This window comes from Meriones unguiculatus, chromosome 3 (genome assembly GCF_030254825.1).
Source record: "Meriones unguiculatus strain TT.TT164.6M chromosome 3, Bangor_MerUng_6.1, whole genome shotgun sequence".
NCBI classification, from domain to species: Eukaryota; Metazoa; Chordata; class Mammalia; order Rodentia; family Muridae; genus Meriones; species Meriones unguiculatus.
This window is the reverse complement of record NC_083351.1, coordinates 160,221,011-160,242,213: the sequence shown is the minus strand read 5'-3', so window position 1 is coordinate 160,242,213 and position 21,203 is coordinate 160,221,011. Positions and strand designations below refer to the sequence as shown.

The 21,203-nt window shown below is 38.8% G+C and overlaps 1 protein-coding gene across 1 annotated transcript in view; it reads left to right on the top strand.

The window, feature by feature from the left end:
* LOC110565589 (transmembrane protease serine 11G) overlaps positions 1–21,203 on the top strand; it is a 42,604-nt gene that overhangs the window by 17,760 nt on the left and 3,641 nt on the right. Inside the window, exons 2-9 of the mRNA XM_021663294.2 lie at positions 8,244–8,365; positions 10,847–10,965; positions 11,802–11,869; positions 12,407–12,567; positions 15,550–15,588; positions 16,293–16,464; positions 17,971–18,230; positions 20,707–20,849. Of these exons, the coding sequence (XP_021518969.1) occupies positions 8,244–8,365; positions 10,847–10,965; positions 11,802–11,869; positions 12,407–12,567; positions 15,550–15,588; positions 16,293–16,464; positions 17,971–18,230; positions 20,707–20,849 (1,084 nt within the window). The remainder of the gene's footprint in view (positions 1–8,243; positions 8,366–10,846; positions 10,966–11,801; positions 11,870–12,406; positions 12,568–15,549; positions 15,589–16,292; positions 16,465–17,970; positions 18,231–20,706; positions 20,850–21,203) is intronic.

Here is a 21,203-nt window from a genome sequence, read left to right as displayed (position 1 = left end):
TATGGTATCCAACCATGCTTGGGGAGAATGTCCTGCTTCAATGGCTGTAAAGGCCTGAATGATCATGGCTGCATCACACTGTTGTGAGACTCTAATCTTGCATATATACCACAGGCAAACCAAGGAGACCAACACCAGAAGGCCTGCTAACACTCCCATGCCCGCCCATTCTTTCAGATGATTCATGGCTGCAGCAATCCATGTTGATAATCCTGTGGCTAGTCCTGCGTCCACTCTGGTAGAATTTACTGTGTCAATGGCCACTCTCAGCTGCTCCATCGTAGTATTGAATTCTCCAGTCCAATTACCTAAAATATAGCTCGACAATTGTTTAGACAGATTTGCAGCGCAGGAAAAATTCTCATGTTGTATGCTAGTGACACAAAGTCCAGCATACTTTCATTGACAGCCAGGTTGAGCGATTTGCCATAGGGTATCAATTTGCTCCTGCAAGAGGTCAATCCTCTGATTGAACACCATCAAGCTTCCTTTTAGTTGAGCATTAATTCCTTTATGTACAACTAAGGCATGAGCTACATTGGCTAAATGATTATTCAGGGTCTGAGCAGTCTGCACAGTATGACTCATGGCTAATGCCCTGGTGGTAGCTCCAACAGCCATCAATGAGATGGTAGTAACAATGGTGGCTGTAGTTCCAAGATCCCTTTTCTGTCTGAAGAGAGTCATAGCGTGAGGGGCATCAATGGGCACAGGCACCCAGTGAGGCATGCGAGTAACCAGGGCATACCTAAATTTACTAGCATTCCAGCATTGGGCAAAAAAGCAAGTATCATTACCACAATTACTTGGCTCTATCTGGCTAATAATGAATAAAAATGGGGGATATAGACAAACAGGTGTGGGCTTATAGGAAATATTATGAGAAGCCTTAACCCCTCGTTGGAACATCCTGCGTCAGTTCTAGAACTAGCAGTGGTGGTGTCCGAGGTCTGAGTAGGTTCAGGAGACCATTGCCCCCAGGGGCGAGACGTGCTCCATGCCAATTGACTAACTCCATGTTTTCCTCCAATTTTGAAAGTCATTTAAGGTTCTTAAATTATTTTTTCCCCTTTTTCTTAAATTTTTCATCAATTACACTTTATTCATTCTGCATCCCCCCATAAGCCCCTCCCTCCTCTCCTCCCAATCCCACCCTCCCTCCTCCCTCTGCTTGCATGCCACTCCCCAAGTCCACTAATAGGGGAGGTTCTCCTCTCCTTTCTGATCTTAGTCTGTCAGTTCACATCAAAAGTGGCTGTATTGTCCTCTACTGTGGCCTGGTAAGGCTGCTTCCCCCCAGGGGGAGGTGATCAAAGAGCAGGCCAATCAGATTATGTCAGAGGCAGTCCCTCTTCACATTACTGTGTAACCCAATTGGACTCTGAACTGCCCTGGGCTACATCTGTGCAGGGGTTCTGGGTTATCTCCATGAATAGTCCTTGGTTGGAGTATGAGTCTCTGGGAAGTTCCCTATGTTCAAATTTTCTTGTTCTGTTGCTCTCCTTGTGGAGACCCTGTCCTCTCCAGGGACCAGCCTTAGGTCACCCCGACATCCCCTGTAGTATAGTTTTTACATGATGACTTTCTTTTTCACAGTCAATGAAGTAAAACTTTCGAATAGATAATTTACTCTCCTTTATTTCACATGTTCCTGTGTGTATTTCCTTTTGCCTAGTAATTCTTTCTTCATGATGTTCATTACATAACGACTATTTCAAATCTTGTGAAATTACTGGTGATTTCCATATCTCAATCATTTTATCTGATGGAAGGATCTATGGGGATCAGCAGGGTTTTCTTAGCTTTTTAACTGCTCTTCCAACTTGCAGCAATCTGGATTACACTGCCACTCAGTCTCCAGTGTCCTAGACACCAGTGCCTCCCTCTATTTCCTTCTGTAGTAGCACATCCCTCACAGAGCAGCCTGCCACAACAGCTCACTTCACTTCTTTTGTGTACACATTTTCTGTGTTTGCTCAACCATCTGCTTTTGAAAAGAATAAATTCCCTGGATAAGAGTAATCATCAAATAACGTAAACTCCAGAGCCCTTGCCAGATTTCAGCTGCTATTCTATTTGTTTTGTTTTGTCTTTTTTATAATATATAATTTATTTATTTATTTTAATTAAAATTTTATTACTTTTTATATTAATTAGTTTATTTACTTTGTATCCCAGATGTAGCTCTCTCTCTCATTCCCTCCCAATCCCACCCTCCCTCCCTCATCTTCTCCCTGCCCCTCTCCAAGTACACTGAGGGAGAGGTACAATTCCCCTTTCATCTGATCCTAGCTTATCAGGTCTCTTCAGAACTGGCTACAATGTCCACCTCTGTGGCCTAGCAAAGCTGCTCCTCCCTCGGGGGTAGGGGGGGGTCAAAGAGCCAGCCTTTGAGTCCATGTCGGAGACAGCCCTTAACTAGGGAACCCACTTAGATACTGAGCTGCGATGGGCTGCATCTGGGCAGGGGTTCTAGGTTATATACATTCGTGGTCCTTAGTTGGAGAATCAATCTCAGAAAAGACCCCTGGACCCAAATATATTTGGTCCTTGTGGAGCTTCTGTCCCCTCCAGGTCATACTAACTCCCCCTTTTTTCATATGATTCCCTTCACTCTGCCCAAAGTTTGGTTATGAGTCTTAGCTTTTGTTTTGATACACGGCTAGGTAGAGTCTTTCAGGGGACCTCTGTGGTAGGCTCCTGTCCTGTTACTTGTTTTCCCCTTCTTCCAATGCCTATCCCAATTGTCTTTCTCAGTGAGGATTCATCGTTTTACCCCAGGTCCTCTTTCTTGTTTGTTGACTTTAGGTGTACAGATTTTACTATATTTATTTTATCTTATAGGTCTAGTACACACTTTAAGTGAGTATATACCATGTGTGTCTTTCTGCTTCTGGGATACTTCACTCACGATGATCTTTTCTAGATCCCACCATTTGTCTGAAAATTTCATGATTTTCTTGTTTTTAATTGCTGAGTAGTATTCCATTGTGTAAATGTACCACACTTTCTGTATCCATTCCTCTGTTGAGGGACATATGGGTTGTTTCAGGATCTGGTTGTTACGAATAACGTTGTTACAAACATGGTTGAGCAAATGTCCTTATTGTGTACTTGAGCATGTTTTGGATATATGCCTAGGAAAGATATAGCTGGATCTTGGGGAAGTTCTATTACTAATTGTCTTAGAAAGGGCCAGATTGATTTCCATAGTGGTTGTACAAGTTTACATTCCCACCAGCAATGGAGTAGGGTTCCCCTTTCTCCACAACCTCTCCAGCATGTGTTGTCACTTGAGTTTTTGATCTAAGCCATTCTGATGGGTGTAAGGTGAAATCTCATGGTCGTTTTGATATGCATCTCCCTGATGACTAAGGACGCTGAGCATGTCTTTAAGTGTTTCTCTTTAAGTGTTTCTGCCATTCTATATTCCTCTACAGAGAATTCTCTATTTAGATCCGTACTCCATTTTTTAATTGGATTACTTGATTTATTGCTTTTTAACCTCTTTAGTTCTTTATATATGCTGGATATCAGCTCTCTGTCAGATACAGGGTTGGTGAAGAAAATTTTCTAGTCTGTAGGCTGTCGTTTTGTTCTGACAAAAGTGTGTTTTGCTTTACAGAAGCTTTTCAGTTTCATGAGGTCCCATTTATTGATTGTTGCTCTTAGAGCCTGTGCTGTTGGTGTTCTGTTCAGGAAGTTGTCCCCTGTGCCAATGAGTTCTAGGCTGTTCCCCACTTTTTCTTCTAACCAATTTAGAGTATCTGGTTTTATGTTGAGGTCTTTGATCCAGTTGAACTTTGGTTTTGTGCAGGATGATAAATATGGATCTATTTTCAGTTTTCTGCCTGTACACATCCAGTTGGACCAGCACCATTTGTTGAAAATGCTGTCTTTCTACCATTGAATGGTTTTGGCTTCTTTCTCAAAAATCAAGTATTCATAGGTGTGTGGTTTTATTTCTGGGTATTCTATCCAATTCCATTGATCCATCTTTCTGTTTCTATGCCAATACCATGCAGTTTTTATTACTGTTGCCCTGTAGTACAGCTTGAGATCAGGGATGAAGATGCCTCCAGACCATCTGTTGTTGTACAGGATCATTTTGGACATTCTGGGTTTTTTGTTTCTCCATATGAAATTGAGAATTTTTCTCTCAAGGTCTGGAAAGAATTGTGTTGGTATTTTGATGGGAATTGCATTGAATCTGTAGGTTGCTTTTGGCAAAATAGCCATTTTCACTATGTTAATCCTACCGATCCATGAGCACAGGAAATCTTTCCATCTTCTGATATCTTCTTCAGTTTCTTTCTTCAGAGACTTGAAGTTTTTTCAAACAGGTCTTTCACCTGCCTGGTTAGCATCACACCAAGATATTTTAATGTTATTAGTGGCTATTGTGAAGGGTGTTCTTTCTCGACCCTTTTGTCTTTGGTATACAGGAGGGCTTCTGACTTTTTTGAGTTAATTTTGTATCCAGCCACTTTGCTAAAGGTGTTTATCAGCTGAAGGAGTTCTCCAGTTGAATTTTTGGGGTCATTCATATATACTATCATATCATCTGTGAATAGTGAAACTTTGACCTCTTCCTTTCCAATTTGTATCCCCTTAATCTGCTTTAGTTTTCTTACTGCTCTAGCTAGGACTTCAAGTACTAAATTGAAGAGATACAGAGAGAGTGGGCAGGCTTGCCTTGTCCCTGATTTCATTGGGATTGATTTGAGTTTCTCTTCATTGAGTTTGATGATGGCTATAGGCTTGCTGTATATTGCCTTTCCTATGTTTAGATATGTGTCTTGTATCCTTGGTTTCTCCAAGACTTTAAACATGAATGGATGTTGGATTTTTGTCAAATGTTTTTTCCAGCATCTAAGGAGATGATCATGTGGTTTTTCTCCTTCAGTTTGTTTATGTGGTGGATTACATTGATGGATTTCCATATATTGAACCACCCTTGCATGCCTGGGATGAAGCCTACTTAGTCACGGTGGATGATATCTTTGATGTGTTCTTGGATTCTGTTTGCAAGTATTTTATTGAGTATTTTTACATCAATGTTCATAAAAGAGATAGGTCTGAAGTTCTCTTTTTTTTTGTCTTTGTGAGGTTTAGGTATCAAGGTGACTGTGACTTCATAGAATGAATTTGGTAATGTTCCTTCTGTTTCTATTTTGTGGAATAGTTTGAGGAGAATTGAAGTTAGCACTTCTTTGAAGGTCTGGTCGAATTCTGTGTTGAAACCATCTGGCTGAGAGTTTATTTTGAAGGAAGACTGTTGATGACTATTTCAGTTTCCTTGTGGGATATGGGACTATTCAATCTTTCTACCTGATCTTGACTTAATTTTGGTAGATAGAATCTATCAAGAAAATTGTCTGTTTCATTCAGATTTTCAAATTTTGTAGCATATAGGCTTTTGTAGTATGACCTAATGATTGTTTGGATTTCCTCAGTGTCTGTAGCTATGTCCCCCTTTTCATTTCTGATTTTACTGATTTGGATTGTTTCTCTCTGCCTTTTAGTTTGTTTGGCTAAGGGTTTGTCTATCTTGTTGATTTTCTCAAAGAACCAGCTCTTGGTTTCATTGATTCTTTGAATTGTTTTATTTGATTCTAATTTATTGATTTTAGCCCTGAGTTTGATTATTTCCAGCCCTCTGCTCCTCTTTTGTGTCTCTGTTTCTTTTTTTTCTAGGGCTTTCAGTTGGGCCATCAAGTTGCTTGTATGTGATGTTACAAATTTCTTCTTGAAGGCACATAATGCTATGAATTTTCCTCTGAGCACTGCTTTATATGTGCTTTATATTTGGGTATGTTGTACCTTCATTTACATTGAATTCTAGGAAGTCTTTAATTTCTTTCTTTATTTCTCCCTTAACCGAACTGTTATTGAGTAGCAAATTATTCAGTTTCCATGTGCCTGTAGGCTTTTTTGTTATTTCCATTGTTTTTGAGGTCCAGCTTTATTCCGTCGTGGTCAGATAGAATACAGAGGATTATTTCAATTTTCTTCTATCTGTTAAGGCTTGCTTTCTGACCAACTCTATGGTCTATTTTGGAGAAGGTTCCATGAGGTGCTGAAAAGAAGGTATATTCTTTTGAGTTTGAATGAAAAGTTCTGTAGACATCTATTAGGTCCATTTGATTTATGGCCTCTGTAAGTCCCTATATTTCCCTATTTGGCTTCTGTCTAGTTGAGCTGTCCCTTGGTGAGAGTGGGGTATTGAAGTCTCCCAATATTAAGGTATTGGGATCAATGTTTCATTTATGAATGTAGGCACTCTTGTGTTTAGGGTATAGATGTTCAGAATTGTAATGTCCTCTTGGTGTATTTTACCTTTGATGGGAATGTACTGCTCCTCCTGATCTTTTTTGATTAATTTTTGTTGAAAGTCTATTTTATTAGATATTAGAAAAGCTACCCCAGCTTGTTTTCTGGGTCCATTTGCTTGAAAAACACTTTTCCAGCTCTTTATTCTGAGGTAGTGCTTATCTTTGTTGCATAGGTGTGTTTCTTAGATGCAACAGAATGTTGGATCTTGTTTCCACAACCATTCTGTTAGTCTGTGTCTTTTTATTGGAGAGTTGAGTCCATTGATGTTGATAGATACTAGTGACCATCGAATGTTACTTTCTTTTGATGTGGGGTTAGTGTTGTTGCTGTGTTTCATTGCTTGTATTCTTTTGATTTTTTTTTTTTGTTGTATAGTTATCTATGTCCTATGTTACCTTGGATGTAGTTGTTTTCATGGGGTTGGAATTTTCCTTCTAGTAACTTTTGTAGAGCTGGGTTACTGTTTAGATATTGTTTAAATTTGGTTTTGTCATGAAATATTTTTATTTATCCATCTTTGTTGATTGAAAGTTTTGATGGGTATAGTAGTCTGGGTTGGCATCTGTGGTCCCTTAAGGTCTGCATGACACCTGTCCAGGCCCTTCTGGCTTTCATAGTTTCTGTTGATTCTGGTGTGATTCTGATAGGTCTACCTTTATATGTTACTTGGCCTTTTTCCCTTGCTGCTTTTAATATTTTTTTTTCTTTGTTCTGTAGGTTCAGTGTTTTGACGATATTGTGACATAGAGTTTCTTTTCTGGTCTAGTCTATTTGGTGTTCTGGAGGTCTCTTGTATGTTTATGGACATCGTTTCCTTTAAGTAGGGAAAATTTTCTTCTATGATTTTCCTGAAAATAGTTTCCAGTCCTTGGAGCCTGGTTTTTTTTTTATATATATATCTACTCCTATATTCTTAGATTTTGTCTTTTCTCATGGTGTCCTTCATTTATTGGATGTTTTGTGTTTGGAACTTTTCTGATTTTATTTTTTCTTTCAGAGATGTATCAATTTCTGCAAGTGTATTTTCAGCACCTGAGATTCTCTTTTCCATCTCTTGTATTTTGTTGGTGATGCTTACCTTTGTGGTTCCTGATCTTTTCTCTATGTTCTCCAGCTCCAGGTTTTTCTCTCTTTGTGTGTTCTTTATTGATTCTAATTCTGTTTTCATGTCTTGCAACATTTCCTTCATTTGTTTGAATGTGGAGTCCTGCTTTTCAATGATGGCTTCTATTTGTTTGTTCGTTTCCTCTCCATATGCCGCTAATTGTACCTCTACTTGTTTGGCTGTATTTGCCTGTATTTCTTTGAGAGCTTTGTTTACTTCTTTATTTGCCTCCATTTGTGTGCTTATTTCATTGAGAGCTGTGTTCATTTCCTCTTTGTTTGCCTCAATTTGTGTAGCCATTTCTCTGAGGGATTTGTTCGTTTCCTCTTTATGAGCCTCTAATAACTGGGAAAAGCATAGTTATAAAGCCATTTTCCTGTGTTTCCAATTAATTGAAGTGTCCATTGATTTGGGATGTTGCTGTTGAAGCCATAATGTCCTGGGTTTTGTTGGGTGTGTTCTTACCCTGGCCTCTGGCCATCTGCTTATCTGAAAACCTCACTGTTTCCTGGAGTCTGTATTTCAGACTAGGTCCATCTTTTTCTGGTTTCCGGAATTTAAGACTACCTCTCATCATGGACCAGAAATTATTTACAATAGTAACTTCTGTCTGATGCTGACTCTTTAAAGTTAAAAAGTCAGTTTGATCTTTATAGTACTTTTCTAATATTTAAAAAATAGTCAAATGTTACCAAATGATATGAGCTAATTAAGAGCTCCAGGGAGAAATAATTTGAATATCAAAAATATTTGTCTTAGAGCCCTACTTGTTTTTAATATGAATTTTTTTTCCTCTCAAAAGGCCAGGAATCCTGGGTAGAAGAAAGCGTTCCTGGAAACCGTGGATGGTTGCCCTCACTACCACTGCTGTTCTGTTGGCTTTGGCAATACTCATCGGTGTTCTCATCTATTTTTTGGCGTATGGTGAGGCACTACTTTATTGTACTACTTTGAAAGCTTGAAGACTGAATGCACACATTTCTAAACCTTAGCGTTTTTCTCCAATCACAAAATAAAAATTTTCTTTGAATGGATTTGGGAAATGGTAATCATTAATGGAAAAAAATTATTTCTACTGGTCAAAACCTGATGCTGTTCATGAAATAGCATCTTTTGACTAGTACAAGAAGTTCACAAGATATGCTCTTTAGGGTGTGATGATATATATATATATATATATATATATATATATATATATAGTAAAAATTTATTATAGTAGAAATTTTAACATTGCTATTAACTTATTGTATTATGGTATTAATTATAAGTAATTAATTAAATTTATGAATTGTCACCGACTATGAATTACCACCTATAATAGGTAGTAATTGTGTCAAGATACAACATACACCATGGTGGTTATGAAGATATGTGATAGTAAAATGGTTTGGGGGTGCGGAAGTGGTTACAGCTATTAAATATTTGATTTTTTGTAGTGTACCAATTATATGACTGTTAGTCTATTTAATGTTGCTATAATAAAATTCTTTTAAAAACCAGGATACTACCTCACTCAGAAAGGCAAATGGGATAGACATTAGAAGAGGGAGAAAACGGGGAACAGGACAGGAGCCTACCACAGAGGGCCTCTGAAAGACTGTACCAAGCAGGGTATCAAAGCAAATGCTGAGACTCATAGCCAAACTTTGGGCAGAGTGCAGGGAATCTTATGAAAGAAGGGGGAGATATCAGTCTCAGGGAAGACACCTGTGCTCAGATTTTTTGGTTCTGTTGCTCTCCTTGTGGAGTTCCTGTCCTCTCCAGATCTTACTGTTTCCCACTCCCTTCATAAGATTCCCTGCACTCTGCCCACAGGTTGCCCATAAGTCTTAGCATCTGCTTTGATAGTCTGCAAGGCAGAGCCTTTCAGTGGTCCTCTGTGGCAGGTTCCTAACTTGTTCCCTCTTTTCTCCTTCTTCTGATGTCCATCCTCTTAGCCTTTCTGTATGGGGATTGAGCATTTTAGCCAGAGTCCTCCCTCTTGATTAGTTTCTTTAGGTGTACAGATTTTAGGTTTGTCCTATATTATATGTATATATGAATGAGTATATACCATGTGTGTCTTTTTGGTTCTGGGATAGCTCACTCAGGATGATCTTTTCCAGTTCCCACCATTTATCCAACCAAGTAGTATTCATGGAGATAACCTAGAACCCCTGCACAGATGTAGCCCATGGTAGTTCAGTCTCCAAGTGGATTCCATAGTAATGGGAACAGGAACTGTCTCTAACATGACCTGACTGGCCTGCTCTTTAATTACCTCCCCATGAAAGGGGGGGGGGCAGTCTTACCAGGCCACAAAGGAAGGCAATGCAGCCACTCCTGATGAGACCTAACAGACTAGGATCAGAAGGAAGGAGAGGAAGACCTCCCCTACCAGTGGACATAGGAAGGGACATGAGTGGAGAAGATGAAGGAAAGGAGGGATTGGGAGGAGAGGAGGGAGGGAACTACAGGGGGATACAAAGTAAATAAAGTGTAATTAATAAAAAAAACATTAAAAAAAAAAGAAAGGAGAGATAGAAAGAGCTGGAGGAGGCAGGAGCTCCACAAGGAGAGCAACAGAACCGAGAAATCTGGGCCCGGGGTATTTTCTGAGACTGATACTCCAGTCAAGGACCATTCATGGAGATAACCTAGAACCCCTGCACAATTGTAGACCATGGCAGCTCAGTATCCAAGTGGGTTCTCTGGTAAGAGGAACAGGGACTGTCTCTGACATGAACTCTTTGATCACCTCCCCCTGAAGGGGGAAGAGACTTACCAGGCCACAGAAAAGGACAATGAAGGACAATGCAGTCACTCCTGATGAAGTCTAGGGTCAGATGGAAGGGGAAGAGGACCTCCCGTATCAGTGGACTTGGAGAAGGGCAATGGAGGAAGTGAGGGAGGGAGGTTGGGATTGGGAGGGAATGAGGAAGGGGCTACAGCTGGGATACAAAGTAAATAAACTGTAATTAATATAAAAAATGAATAAATAAAATTTAAAAACCAGGATACTCTATTAATAAAAGAGGCATCAGGTGTCTGATAATGATACAGGCTAGTTTGGGTGACTGCAATAAGAACCATTACAACATTGAAGATGATATCCTGAGAAGTGTGTACATTGGGGGCGAGTAATGCTTGAAAAAGAGATCACATGGCAAGACAGGACATGAAACACCAGGAAGAGCCTGACTTTATGAGATTAGTCTAATTCTGTGAGAACTGATGTGCTCTGTACAAACCTCTGAGCAATCATAATACAGTTAGCTCCTGCTTGCCCCACCTGTGAGAGGAGTCATGCCGTTGAGTGCTACGGTACAGATGACCAAGCTTCCAACAAAAAAACTGTCAGTATCCTCTACTTCTTTTGCTCAAAGGGATTAGTAGAAAGTATCCCATCTCTGCTCTGCCTTTCAGATCAGAAGACTCACTACTACAAGGCCTCCTTCTGGATTCCCAGCATCAGATACAGCTCAGATTTGTCCAAAGAGGAGTCAAAACTTCAGACTGACCTGAAACAAAAAGTCAACAATGAGGTAAATCTATGCTTTGCTGCTAGCACCATTGCTACCCTGGAAGTAGGTAAGGTGGAGAGCAATAGGGAAAGACACCTGATATCAGCTCTGGCCTCCACAGGAATCCATGTGCACATAAGATGAATTTTTCTTTCTGACAAGCGAGTTTAACGAGCCAGTCATAATGAATGATCTTGCAACAATCATTGTTCCGTTTTCACTGCTCCGGGTTTTGTTAAGAAATAAGTTGATCTAAAATCTTTCGCTAATGGTGAAATATTCCAAATAATAAAGACAAATGGCACGTAATAGCATTCATAGACATATTTTATTCCAGGAAAATATTTTATACATTTCTTTGGCTAAGTAACTAAGTTTGTAAAAATGCCTGTGAATGCACCCAATTCCCAATCCTTTCTCTGAGGCATCAAAATTTATCTGAAATTGTCTTACCAAAACATAAAAAAACTGGTTTGTGCATTACACTCAGAAACTAATATAAGTGGGTTTCAAGACATTGGATTTTCAGTGGGTAATGGGACTGTGCGTGGCATCCTTATACAGAGTATCTCTGGGCCTCCTCCAACTCCAGCTTTTGAAATGCCTGCCTTAATTCAACTCTTTGTGCTGATGAACTTCAAACACATGGGAAGATTTTCAGATTATGGGACTGACTATATGACAACAAGATTAAGTTCAAATGAGCTTCTCTGAGATATATACAAATATCTTCTTTGAGATATAAACAAACATTAAGAGAAATGACATTTCCATGTCATGGCAGGTTTTAAATTGGCATTTTGAAATGTATAACATTAATACTTAACAAAGTTCTTGTCCCTTATTTTATTTTTCAGATCGATGTGATATTTCAAAGATCCAGTTTAAAGCATCACTATGTTAAATCCCAAGTTGTCAACTTTTGGTAACCACAGTTAATTTATTCACATTGTACTATTTAGTTATTCTTCACCTAATTCCTCTGCAGGCAACATCTAAAGACCAAAGCTTTACCAAAGAAAAGCTAGCACAGTCTCCTCAGATTGCAATGCTCCTACACAGGGAGGGTTCTTGAAAAATCATGAAATGTGTTCTACTCTATCATCTTTGCATTTCAGTTAAAGATTCCACAAATCCCTGTTACTTCTGTTGATTTTACTTGTTCCATAGTAGCTATCTTCTAGGAATATTTACAACACGAGAATATAAATATAGGATATAAAAACAAAGTTGTATTTATAATTTTCCATCTGTCACTAAGATAATGATCAAGTTTTATAAGCAGAAAATAATGTAAGACTTAACATCTGTGTGATATATAAAAGGGAAAATCATGACAATAAACTGGATGTTTTATTTTCATGAAGATACAAATAACATTTAAGTACTAATAATATGGTATTAATAATAATTACTAAGACATTGTAAGACATTGCCTCACGTTGGTGTCTTTCTTTTCCAGGCCAAGTAATGATGGTTTGAAAGCAGACATACTGATTAAATTTCAGTTTTTCGGTAACAATGTGGGCACTTTGAAAAGACAAGCTAAAAGCATTTTGGACAAGAAGTTGCAATCCACAGACAGCTTCTTGAAGAGAGACATTTCATCACCTTATCTTAGAGGCAAGAAAGACTTCCTTTTTCTTCTCTCATTAGTAAACACTTTTTGACAGTCTTGAGACTACAGAGAAAGCGTCTTTATTTCATTACAAAATAAAAACATTCTCTTCTAGGTCTCTGAGCAACCATATAATGAACAAGCTGTCACTCAGTGGCAACAAAAATTACCTTCCCTTGCTTGGTATAAAAATAATTATAAAAATTGTATGATTATCCAAATATAAAAATATTTCCCTTATTAAAACAACCCACAATGACATCTTTTCAATTTAGTAACAATGCATGTGATATTTAAAAACAGCCTGACCTATGCTATTGATACACTAATCGCTAACTCTCTTTTTTTGACAATATTTTTCTAATCTGACTCTAGAATGTAAATGTGGTATGATACACACATATATACCACATACACACATACACCACACACACAGAGATGTTAGATTAACCCAGTCTTCCCACAGCACACAGGATAGGTTTGGCCCAGACATAGAGTGAGCTGAAGAAAAACGCCAAGCCCTGCTAAGATGTATCTCAGTCACAAAAATAAAATAAAATGATAAAATAAAATGAAACTATCTCCCTGTCAACACAGATGTGAAGCGGTAGTTGATAAATGTTTGGTATATGAGATTTTACAAAGGTCTTTATAATTCGCAGACAGCTGTTTGCCTCTAAATTAATTTAGAAGCTTTCCTATGTCATCAGAATTTAATGGTGGAAAGCTAACAGCAAGTCACAAGTTACCAGGAAATATTCCCTCATTGCTTCTTCCCCAAAACTGAGAGAGCAAGAGTGATTATGATAAATCAAGAAGACAGTTATACTATAGGTTGTGACAAGGTCATGAAGAAGAATCAAACAGCTTAAAAGAAAATCTTGAGGTCTCACCAGATAGAGCAGAGTACACCCTGAATCCAGGAACTGAGCTTTACGTGGCAAAGGTAAGACTTGCTGAAAGAAAGCTGTAGTTGACGCACACAGTATGCATGAGATGAAATTTTATATTTACAAATTTGTGTGCATGTGTGCATAGATACTTACATGTGTTTGTTGGAGAAGGGTACACCTTATTATGTGTGTTCTATTTTATTTCTTTTTACAACAGACTTTGTTCCCTTGGGTACAGGAAATGTGCCCTCTCTACTCTGTGGTGTACACAAGCACTGAGCTCAGCACTTGGTGGGGGATTGGCTCTGTGCCAAATGTTTGACCTTTAGCTCTATAAGATAGCTCAGTCCCCTGAATGTAGGCAAACATAAAAAGGGTCTTTAGAAAGTCAATTTCAGAATTGTTCTGTTCTCTTTTCTATTTATTTTCTCTAAGATTTCATTACTTGTAACTTTATCCTATTTAGAATTTTCTCATTATTTGAATCTATACATCTCTGTCTTTAATTTGAGGAATTTTGAGGAATTTTCAGCCATACTTTTTTTTCATATGCTCTTTTAAGACCCTTATGTATTTTCCTTACTTCCAGAAAACCACAAATATCAGTGTCCTGTATAGTATCTCACAGACACCAGAGGGTTTGCTCATTTGGGTTGTTTTATTCTACTTTTCAAGCTGAATAATCCTGCTATTGCCCTCAGCTCCCTGATGCTGTTCCTGTCATCTATCTTCTCTAGGAACATCATCAAGCCAGGTGGTCTGTTCCCGCTGCTATCACTGTAGTTTGGCTATTTGCTCATTCCTATCATTTTCAATGCTTTTTTAAAAAAAGTTATTTCTACTGCTTTCCTGATATTTTCTATTTTTATTTACTACAAGAGAATATATCCTTGGTTGTGACAGCTCTTCAAAATCTGCATCAGTTATTTCTAGCATTGTAAAATGTCTCCAAATTATCATTTATTGGTTGTGTTCTCATTCAAATTGCAGACTTCCTATTTTGTTTTGTTTCAGTTTGAATAGAAGTTTGTATATTCTGAGCACTATTTGCTTAGAAAATCTTGATCCTATTTATTTTTCTATTTTAGCAAACAGTCAACCTGCTTAAGCTGGAAGCCTAGATTATTGGTTAGTTATGTTATTTCTATGGCAACTCAGGTTTTGATCATTGCAATGCATGAAAAGGCCACAGGAAAAGCATTATGATGAAGTGAGTAGCTGGTCAAAGATTGCCAGTAGAAGCAAGACCCAGACACATTCAAGACCTTGAAGGCCAAGACAGTGAAGAGGAAGAGAGGTTCAGTGTGACACTAGGACATATTAGGAACCCAGCCACCTAGGTCCGTCTGGAAAGTCTGCATTTATTGTAAAGATGGAAAATCATGAGAGGGCTTTATTTTTACAGTAAATCTTAAGGATTTTCTATAATTAACTTTCTAACAGCAGTTCCAATTCAACGTCCCTTGAGCCAGACCTACGTGGAAGAATTGACGCTGAAATGCTAGATCTGTTTTCATCCAAATATGCTTAACTGGTTATCACTACACGTGTCAGCATGAAGAACAACAGACATGTTTTGGGGAGACAGCCACAGCTTATGACATTTTCGGTTCTGTTTTATGAGTAAAAAGTGGTAAAATGACATGTTGAATGCCAGTGGAATCTCAGACAATAGAAAATAAAATCTGTGGGCCAATCGTAAATGCCAGGCTTTGAAGATGCCTTGAATGCCTGTACTACATAGCACCATTCAAGTGAGGCCACAAGGAAAGATTTCTTTGTATGTTGTAGGGCATGTGTAAATGTCCTGACACAACGTTTATTTGACTCTGCTTCAATAAATTGGTATGAGGTTAATTTTCCAGATCAATATCTGTGTATGTCAATGACTTTGCAGTCATGCCAGGATCTTCCTTGAATCTATGTACAGTCAGAAAATTAATTGATCCTAAAAGCTATAGGATTATTGCTTTTACATTGAGTTTGCTCATTAGTACAGTTTTTTCAAATCTTAGAACTTCGTGTCATGCAGGCATTGTACTTTAAATTATAGCAGTTATGTCTCTGAACAGTGACCTGGACTTTTTTTTCCAGAAATGAATGCAGCACAAGCAGAACATATTCTCAACAGCAGTAAGTCCCAGACTGTCACTGATGAGTTATTAAAACAAAGAATTCAATCTCAAAACACTGTGGCCTTTATCTCTATGTATCCAGTTCCTCAAATATCTTTGGTATTTCTAAATGGATATGTGAATTACTTTTAATCAATGAAAAAAAATGCTAGTAGTTAGAAATGCTTTTATGGATGCTATGGCAATATTTTCTCTTTCAGTTGTAAGATTCACTGATGACTTCTTTAAAAATTTCCTTAAATTTTTCCAAGTTGTTTTTATTTGGTTTAATTTGTTAAAATATAAACTTTTATATAGACTTAAATAAACCCCTTAACTATAATATAGAAAATAGTATTTATTCAAGCATTTAAAATATTATGGATGAAATGAATCTGAAAAACTATCAAATATCACTAGAGTAACCTTTTACGCCTAACAGGACTCAGAAAATGTGAAAAACTAATTTCAAAGGAAAATTGCTTCAAATACACTAAAGAAGCTGATAACTAGCTTTTAATTATTAATAGTTTAATTATAATAATATGCATATTCAATCAATTTGAATATCTAGCATCCTCATTACAGTCACTCTTAATGTCAATGAATATTTTAAAGGCACGGCACATCCATAAATGTCTTCAGGCTTAGCTGTTTGACAAAGACATCCAATCAGGTTTATAACTCGATGGAAGTAAGCATGTTATTTTCTTCTGGCTGCAGATTGTGGCTTGGGGATGGAGTACCCACCCACGGCAAGAATTGCTGATGGCAAACCTGCAGACAAAGCTTCCTGGCCATGGCAAAGCAGCCTGCAGGTGGACGGGATTCACCTCTGTGGCGCTTCTCTCATTGGCTCCCAGTGGCTCCTGACCTCTGCCCACTGCTTTGACAAGTGAGTTCTCGTGGTATCCCGAGAGTCCCAGCGTCACTGCTTCTCACATTCATATCCAATCATTCTTACCTTCTCTTCCATCTTTCTGTCTATATATACTACAGGATAACCATCCTATAATCCACAAACCCAGAGCAGCTAAGTAACAAGAAGGGCCCAAGTGGGGATGTTTGAGTCTGACTTAGAAGGGGAAATAAAACAGATAGTGGAAGTGGATGAAGAGAGAGAACTGGGTGGGAAAGATGGGGGGAAGGGAATGAGGACGGGGATCAGGTATGGGGAGAGCAGTGGGGGTGAGTGGAAAAGAATATCAGTTCCTGGAGAGAAGTGCAAAGAATAGATTGCTTTCAACTCCAACTGAAATGTCTTTAGTAGTGATCTCAGTTTTAACTAGAAAGAAGTCAACACAGAAAAAAGACCAAGTATGCTCACCAGTTCCCTAAAATACATTGACGTTTTCTTTTAGCACCATTAATTGTATCCCAGCCTATAACTCACAACTGATATTCTACTTGAATATCATTGATCTGTGTTTTTATTCTCTGTGTGACTGTTAAAGATTTAACACGTGGCACTGTTGAAAAAGAGACATATGATAACCCTAGTGAAGTTAAAATGAGATGGGGAAATATCCTGGTTGGAAAGCTCAATGGAAAAGAATCATTAGAAAAATGTGTAAAATGGATTGGGCTACAATTGGGATATAAAGCGAATAAATTACAAAAAAATTAAAAAATAAAAAAGAAAGAAAAAGACATGAAATAGGCCTACAAATTTCTTTCTGTGTTTCTATGTCTTTTTTCTTTCTTTTTTGTCTATGTCTCCTTCTCTATGTACCTGTGAATAAAAATATATAACTGTGCTTGGTGATGGGTATATATGAGTCTCTGCAAAAATATATGTAATTATGTCAATATTTCAATTTTTTAAAGTTTTTATTATCTGATTTTTTATTTATTACAATTTATTGACTTTGTATCCCCGCTGTAGCCCCTCCCCCATCCTCTCCCAATCCCATCCTCCTCCCTCATCTCCTCCCATGCCCCTCTCCAAGTCCACTGATAAGGGAGGTCCTCCTCCCCTTCCCTCTGACCATAGACCATCAGGTCTCATCAGGGCTGGCTGCATTATCTTTCTCTGTGGTCTGATCAGGCTGCTCCCCTTCTCAGGGGAGGTGATCAAAGAGACAGCCACTGAGTTAATGTCAAAGACAGCCCCTGTTCCCTTACTATGTTTGTATAATAAAATACCAGTAATATGCTGTTTCCTTAAAAAAATGCATTCTTATCCTCAAAGAGAATAGCTAAGCCTACTTTGTAACAGAATCTTTTTTATCGCCGAGAAAGCAGAAGGTCAGGATGGGAAAGCCTAAAAATGAGATGGCGGGAAAGGCCAAATCCTTTAAAGGATGTGCCATTCTCCCGCACTTATGTCCCACTGCTCATCCAGAATCCTGGGCAACTCTAGACCAGAAATGAACTTGTTCTTCTTTTCATTTGTGATCAGTTACAAAAACCCCAAACTGTGGACAGTCAGCTTTGGGACAACCTTAAGCCGTCCACTGACGACTCGGAGGGTGGAATCCATCATCATTCACGAGAACTACGCAGCTCACAAACACGATGACGATATCGCTGTGGTCAAGCTCTCCAGCCCCATCCAGTATTCTGAAAATGTACGCAGAGTCTGTCTCCCTGATGCTACTTTTCAGGTCTTGCCGAAGAGCAAAGTGTTTGTCACTGGATGGGGAGCACTGAAAGCGAATGGTGAGTATCTCAAGAGAAACAAGGACACCAAAAGTGCAAACCTATGCTGCTTCTGCATGGAAACCCCCAAACAAATACGAAATTACAAAGTATAAATCAAGATAGTCCCATAAAAATCAAAACAGAAATTTTTAAAATTATGAAGACTTCAGCTATAAATAGTATCCATACACTTTTTTTGGCTTTAGTTTATGCCTTACTTTGCAGGGTTTTTTTTTCTCATTAATTAATTAATTTATTCATCCATTCACTTTACAACCCAATTGCACATCACAGCCCCTGGCTTTCTCTCCTCTCACCTGCTTCTCTCTTTCCCCCTTCGCCTCAGAAAAGGGAAGCCCCTCTGCCACCCTCCCTACCCCAGCACATCAAGTCTTATCAGGATGAAGCAGATCCCCTTCCAACGAGGCAGATAAGGCAGCCTAGCTAGGGGAAAGTGATCCAAAAGCAGGCAACAGAGTCCATATCAGAGACAGCCCTGTTCCAATTGATGGGGAACCCTCATGAAGAACAAGCTTCCCATCAGATACATATGTGCAGGCCACCGAGGCCCAGTCAATGCATGCTCTTTGGTTGGTAGTTCAGTCTCTGTGAGTCCACAGGAGCCTAGGTTAGTTGGCACTGTTGGTCTTGCGGAATTGTTGTCCACTCTAGATCTCTCTATCCTCCCATGTTTTCCACAAGACTACCCCACCACTGTCTCTACATCTGTTTCTATCTGCTACTGGGTGGAGCCTTTCAGAAGGCAGTTATTTTAGACTTCTGTCTGCAAGTGTAACAGAACATCATTAATAGTGTCAGGGGCTGACGCTCTCCCATGGGGTGGGTCTCAAGTTGGACCAGTCATTGGCCATTCCCTCAATCTCTGCTCCATCTTTATCCCTGCACACCTTGTAGGAAGGATAAATTTTGGGTAAAAGGTTTTGTGGGTGGGTTGGTGTTGCCAGCCCCTCACTGGAAGTCTTTCTTGGCTCTGGGAGGTGACCCCTCAGTCTTTATTTCCCTCGCTACTAGGAGCCTCAGCTAGAGTCACCCACATATTCTCCCTGGAGCCTACCTTGCTGCGGGTCTCTAGCTTGTCCCGGAAATGCCCCTCATAGGTTTCCCTTCTCCCTCCCAGCCCACTCACCCCCACTGCTCTCCCCATACCTGATCCCCGTCCTCATTCCCTTCCCCCCACCTTTCCCACCCAGTTCTCTCTCTTCATCCACTTCCACTATCTGTTTTATTTCCCATTCTAAGTCAGACTCAAACATCCCCACTTGGGCCCTTCTTGTTACTTAGCTGCTCTGGGTTTGTGGATTATAGGATAGTTATCCTGTAGTATATGGCTAATATCCTCTTATAAGTGAGTACATACCAGGTGTGTCTTTCTGGGTCTGGGTTTCCTCACTCAGGGTGAGCTTTTCCAGATCCATCCATTTGCCTGTAAATTTCATGTTGTTATTATTTTTAATAGCTGTGTAGAGCATCTTTTCAGTGCATGCTCAGGAGTGGTATAGCTGGATCTTGAGGTAGAACTATTCCCAGTTATCTGAGAAAGCACCAGATTTCTAACACAGTTGTACAAGTTTGCACTTTCAGCACCAATGGAGGTGTGTACCCCTTGCTTCACATCCTTGCCAGCATTAGGTCTGACTTGAGTTTTTGATCTTAGCCATTCTGATGGGTATAAAATGGAATCTCAGGGTTATTTTGATTTGCATTTTCCTGATGACTAAGGACAGTGAACATTTCTTTAAGTGCTTCTCGGCCATTAGAGGTTCCTAATTAGAGTGAATTCTCCATTTAGCTCTGTACTTCATTTTTAACTGGATTATTTGGTTTGTTGGAGTTTAATTCCTTGAATTCTTTATATATTTTGCATATTAGCCGTCTGTCAGATGTAGGGTTGATGAAGATTTCTTCCTATTCTGTAGGCTGCTGTTTTGTTCTATTGACAGTGTCCCTTGCCTTATAGAAGATTTCCATTTCATGAGGTCTCATTTATTATCTTTGATCTTAAGAGCCTGAACTGTTGGTGTTCCATGTCCTTTGTAAAATGATGCTTGTAAAAGAATTCTGGGTAGTTGCCAGATGATGATAAATACCTTGTGTTTAAACTGGCATTGTTTATGTGATTATTTATCTGGGTGATCAGGGCAAGACTCTTAACCAGGTGATATTCAATTTTCTTAGCTAAAAATCCAGAATACTCATATCTATATCTTTGACAGTTTTGCAGGGATCAAATAGATGATATCAATAAATGTACCAAATATAGTATCTCTACACAGAAGTCACCCCAAAGTGTAACTGATTCTGGAACACTGTCATTAGTTCCAAATTCCTCAACTTTAGGATGAGTGTTTAAGCTTTAGAATGAGTTGTCAGAATAAAAAGTCAACTTTAGGATGAGTGTTTCAACTTTAGGATGAGTTGTCAGAATAAAAAGTCTTCCAACAGTTCCTCATCTGTTCATTGCTTCCTTTTATAGGCCCCTTTCCCAATTCTCTACAAGAGGTTGAAATTGAAATCATAAGTAATGATGTATGTAACCAAGTTAATGTATATGGTGGTGCTGTATCATCAGGAATGATATGTGCTGGATTCTTGACAGGAAAACTAGATGCCTGTGAGGTAAGTACACTGTAATCCACAAAAATGTCTCCAGTCGATAAGGATGAAATCACTTACCATAGGGTAACGCCATTTAACACAAATCCATGAAATTAACTTAGGCAGGAAAGAGGAGATATGAAAAATGACTGAATAACACCAAAACACATAACCTCCATGAAACATCTTACTGAATGGAGCTATCTCAACAAGGTTTCCAGTTGCAAATCAGAACTCTTAGTAGAGACCAGTAATTCAGATGGATAGTAGAAAACAATCATTAAGCCACAGAACCAAGGCTCAGTCATAACTGAACTTTGAATATCTCCTTCTACTAACTTTAAGCCACAGGGAGACAAGAGCTACTGACATTTG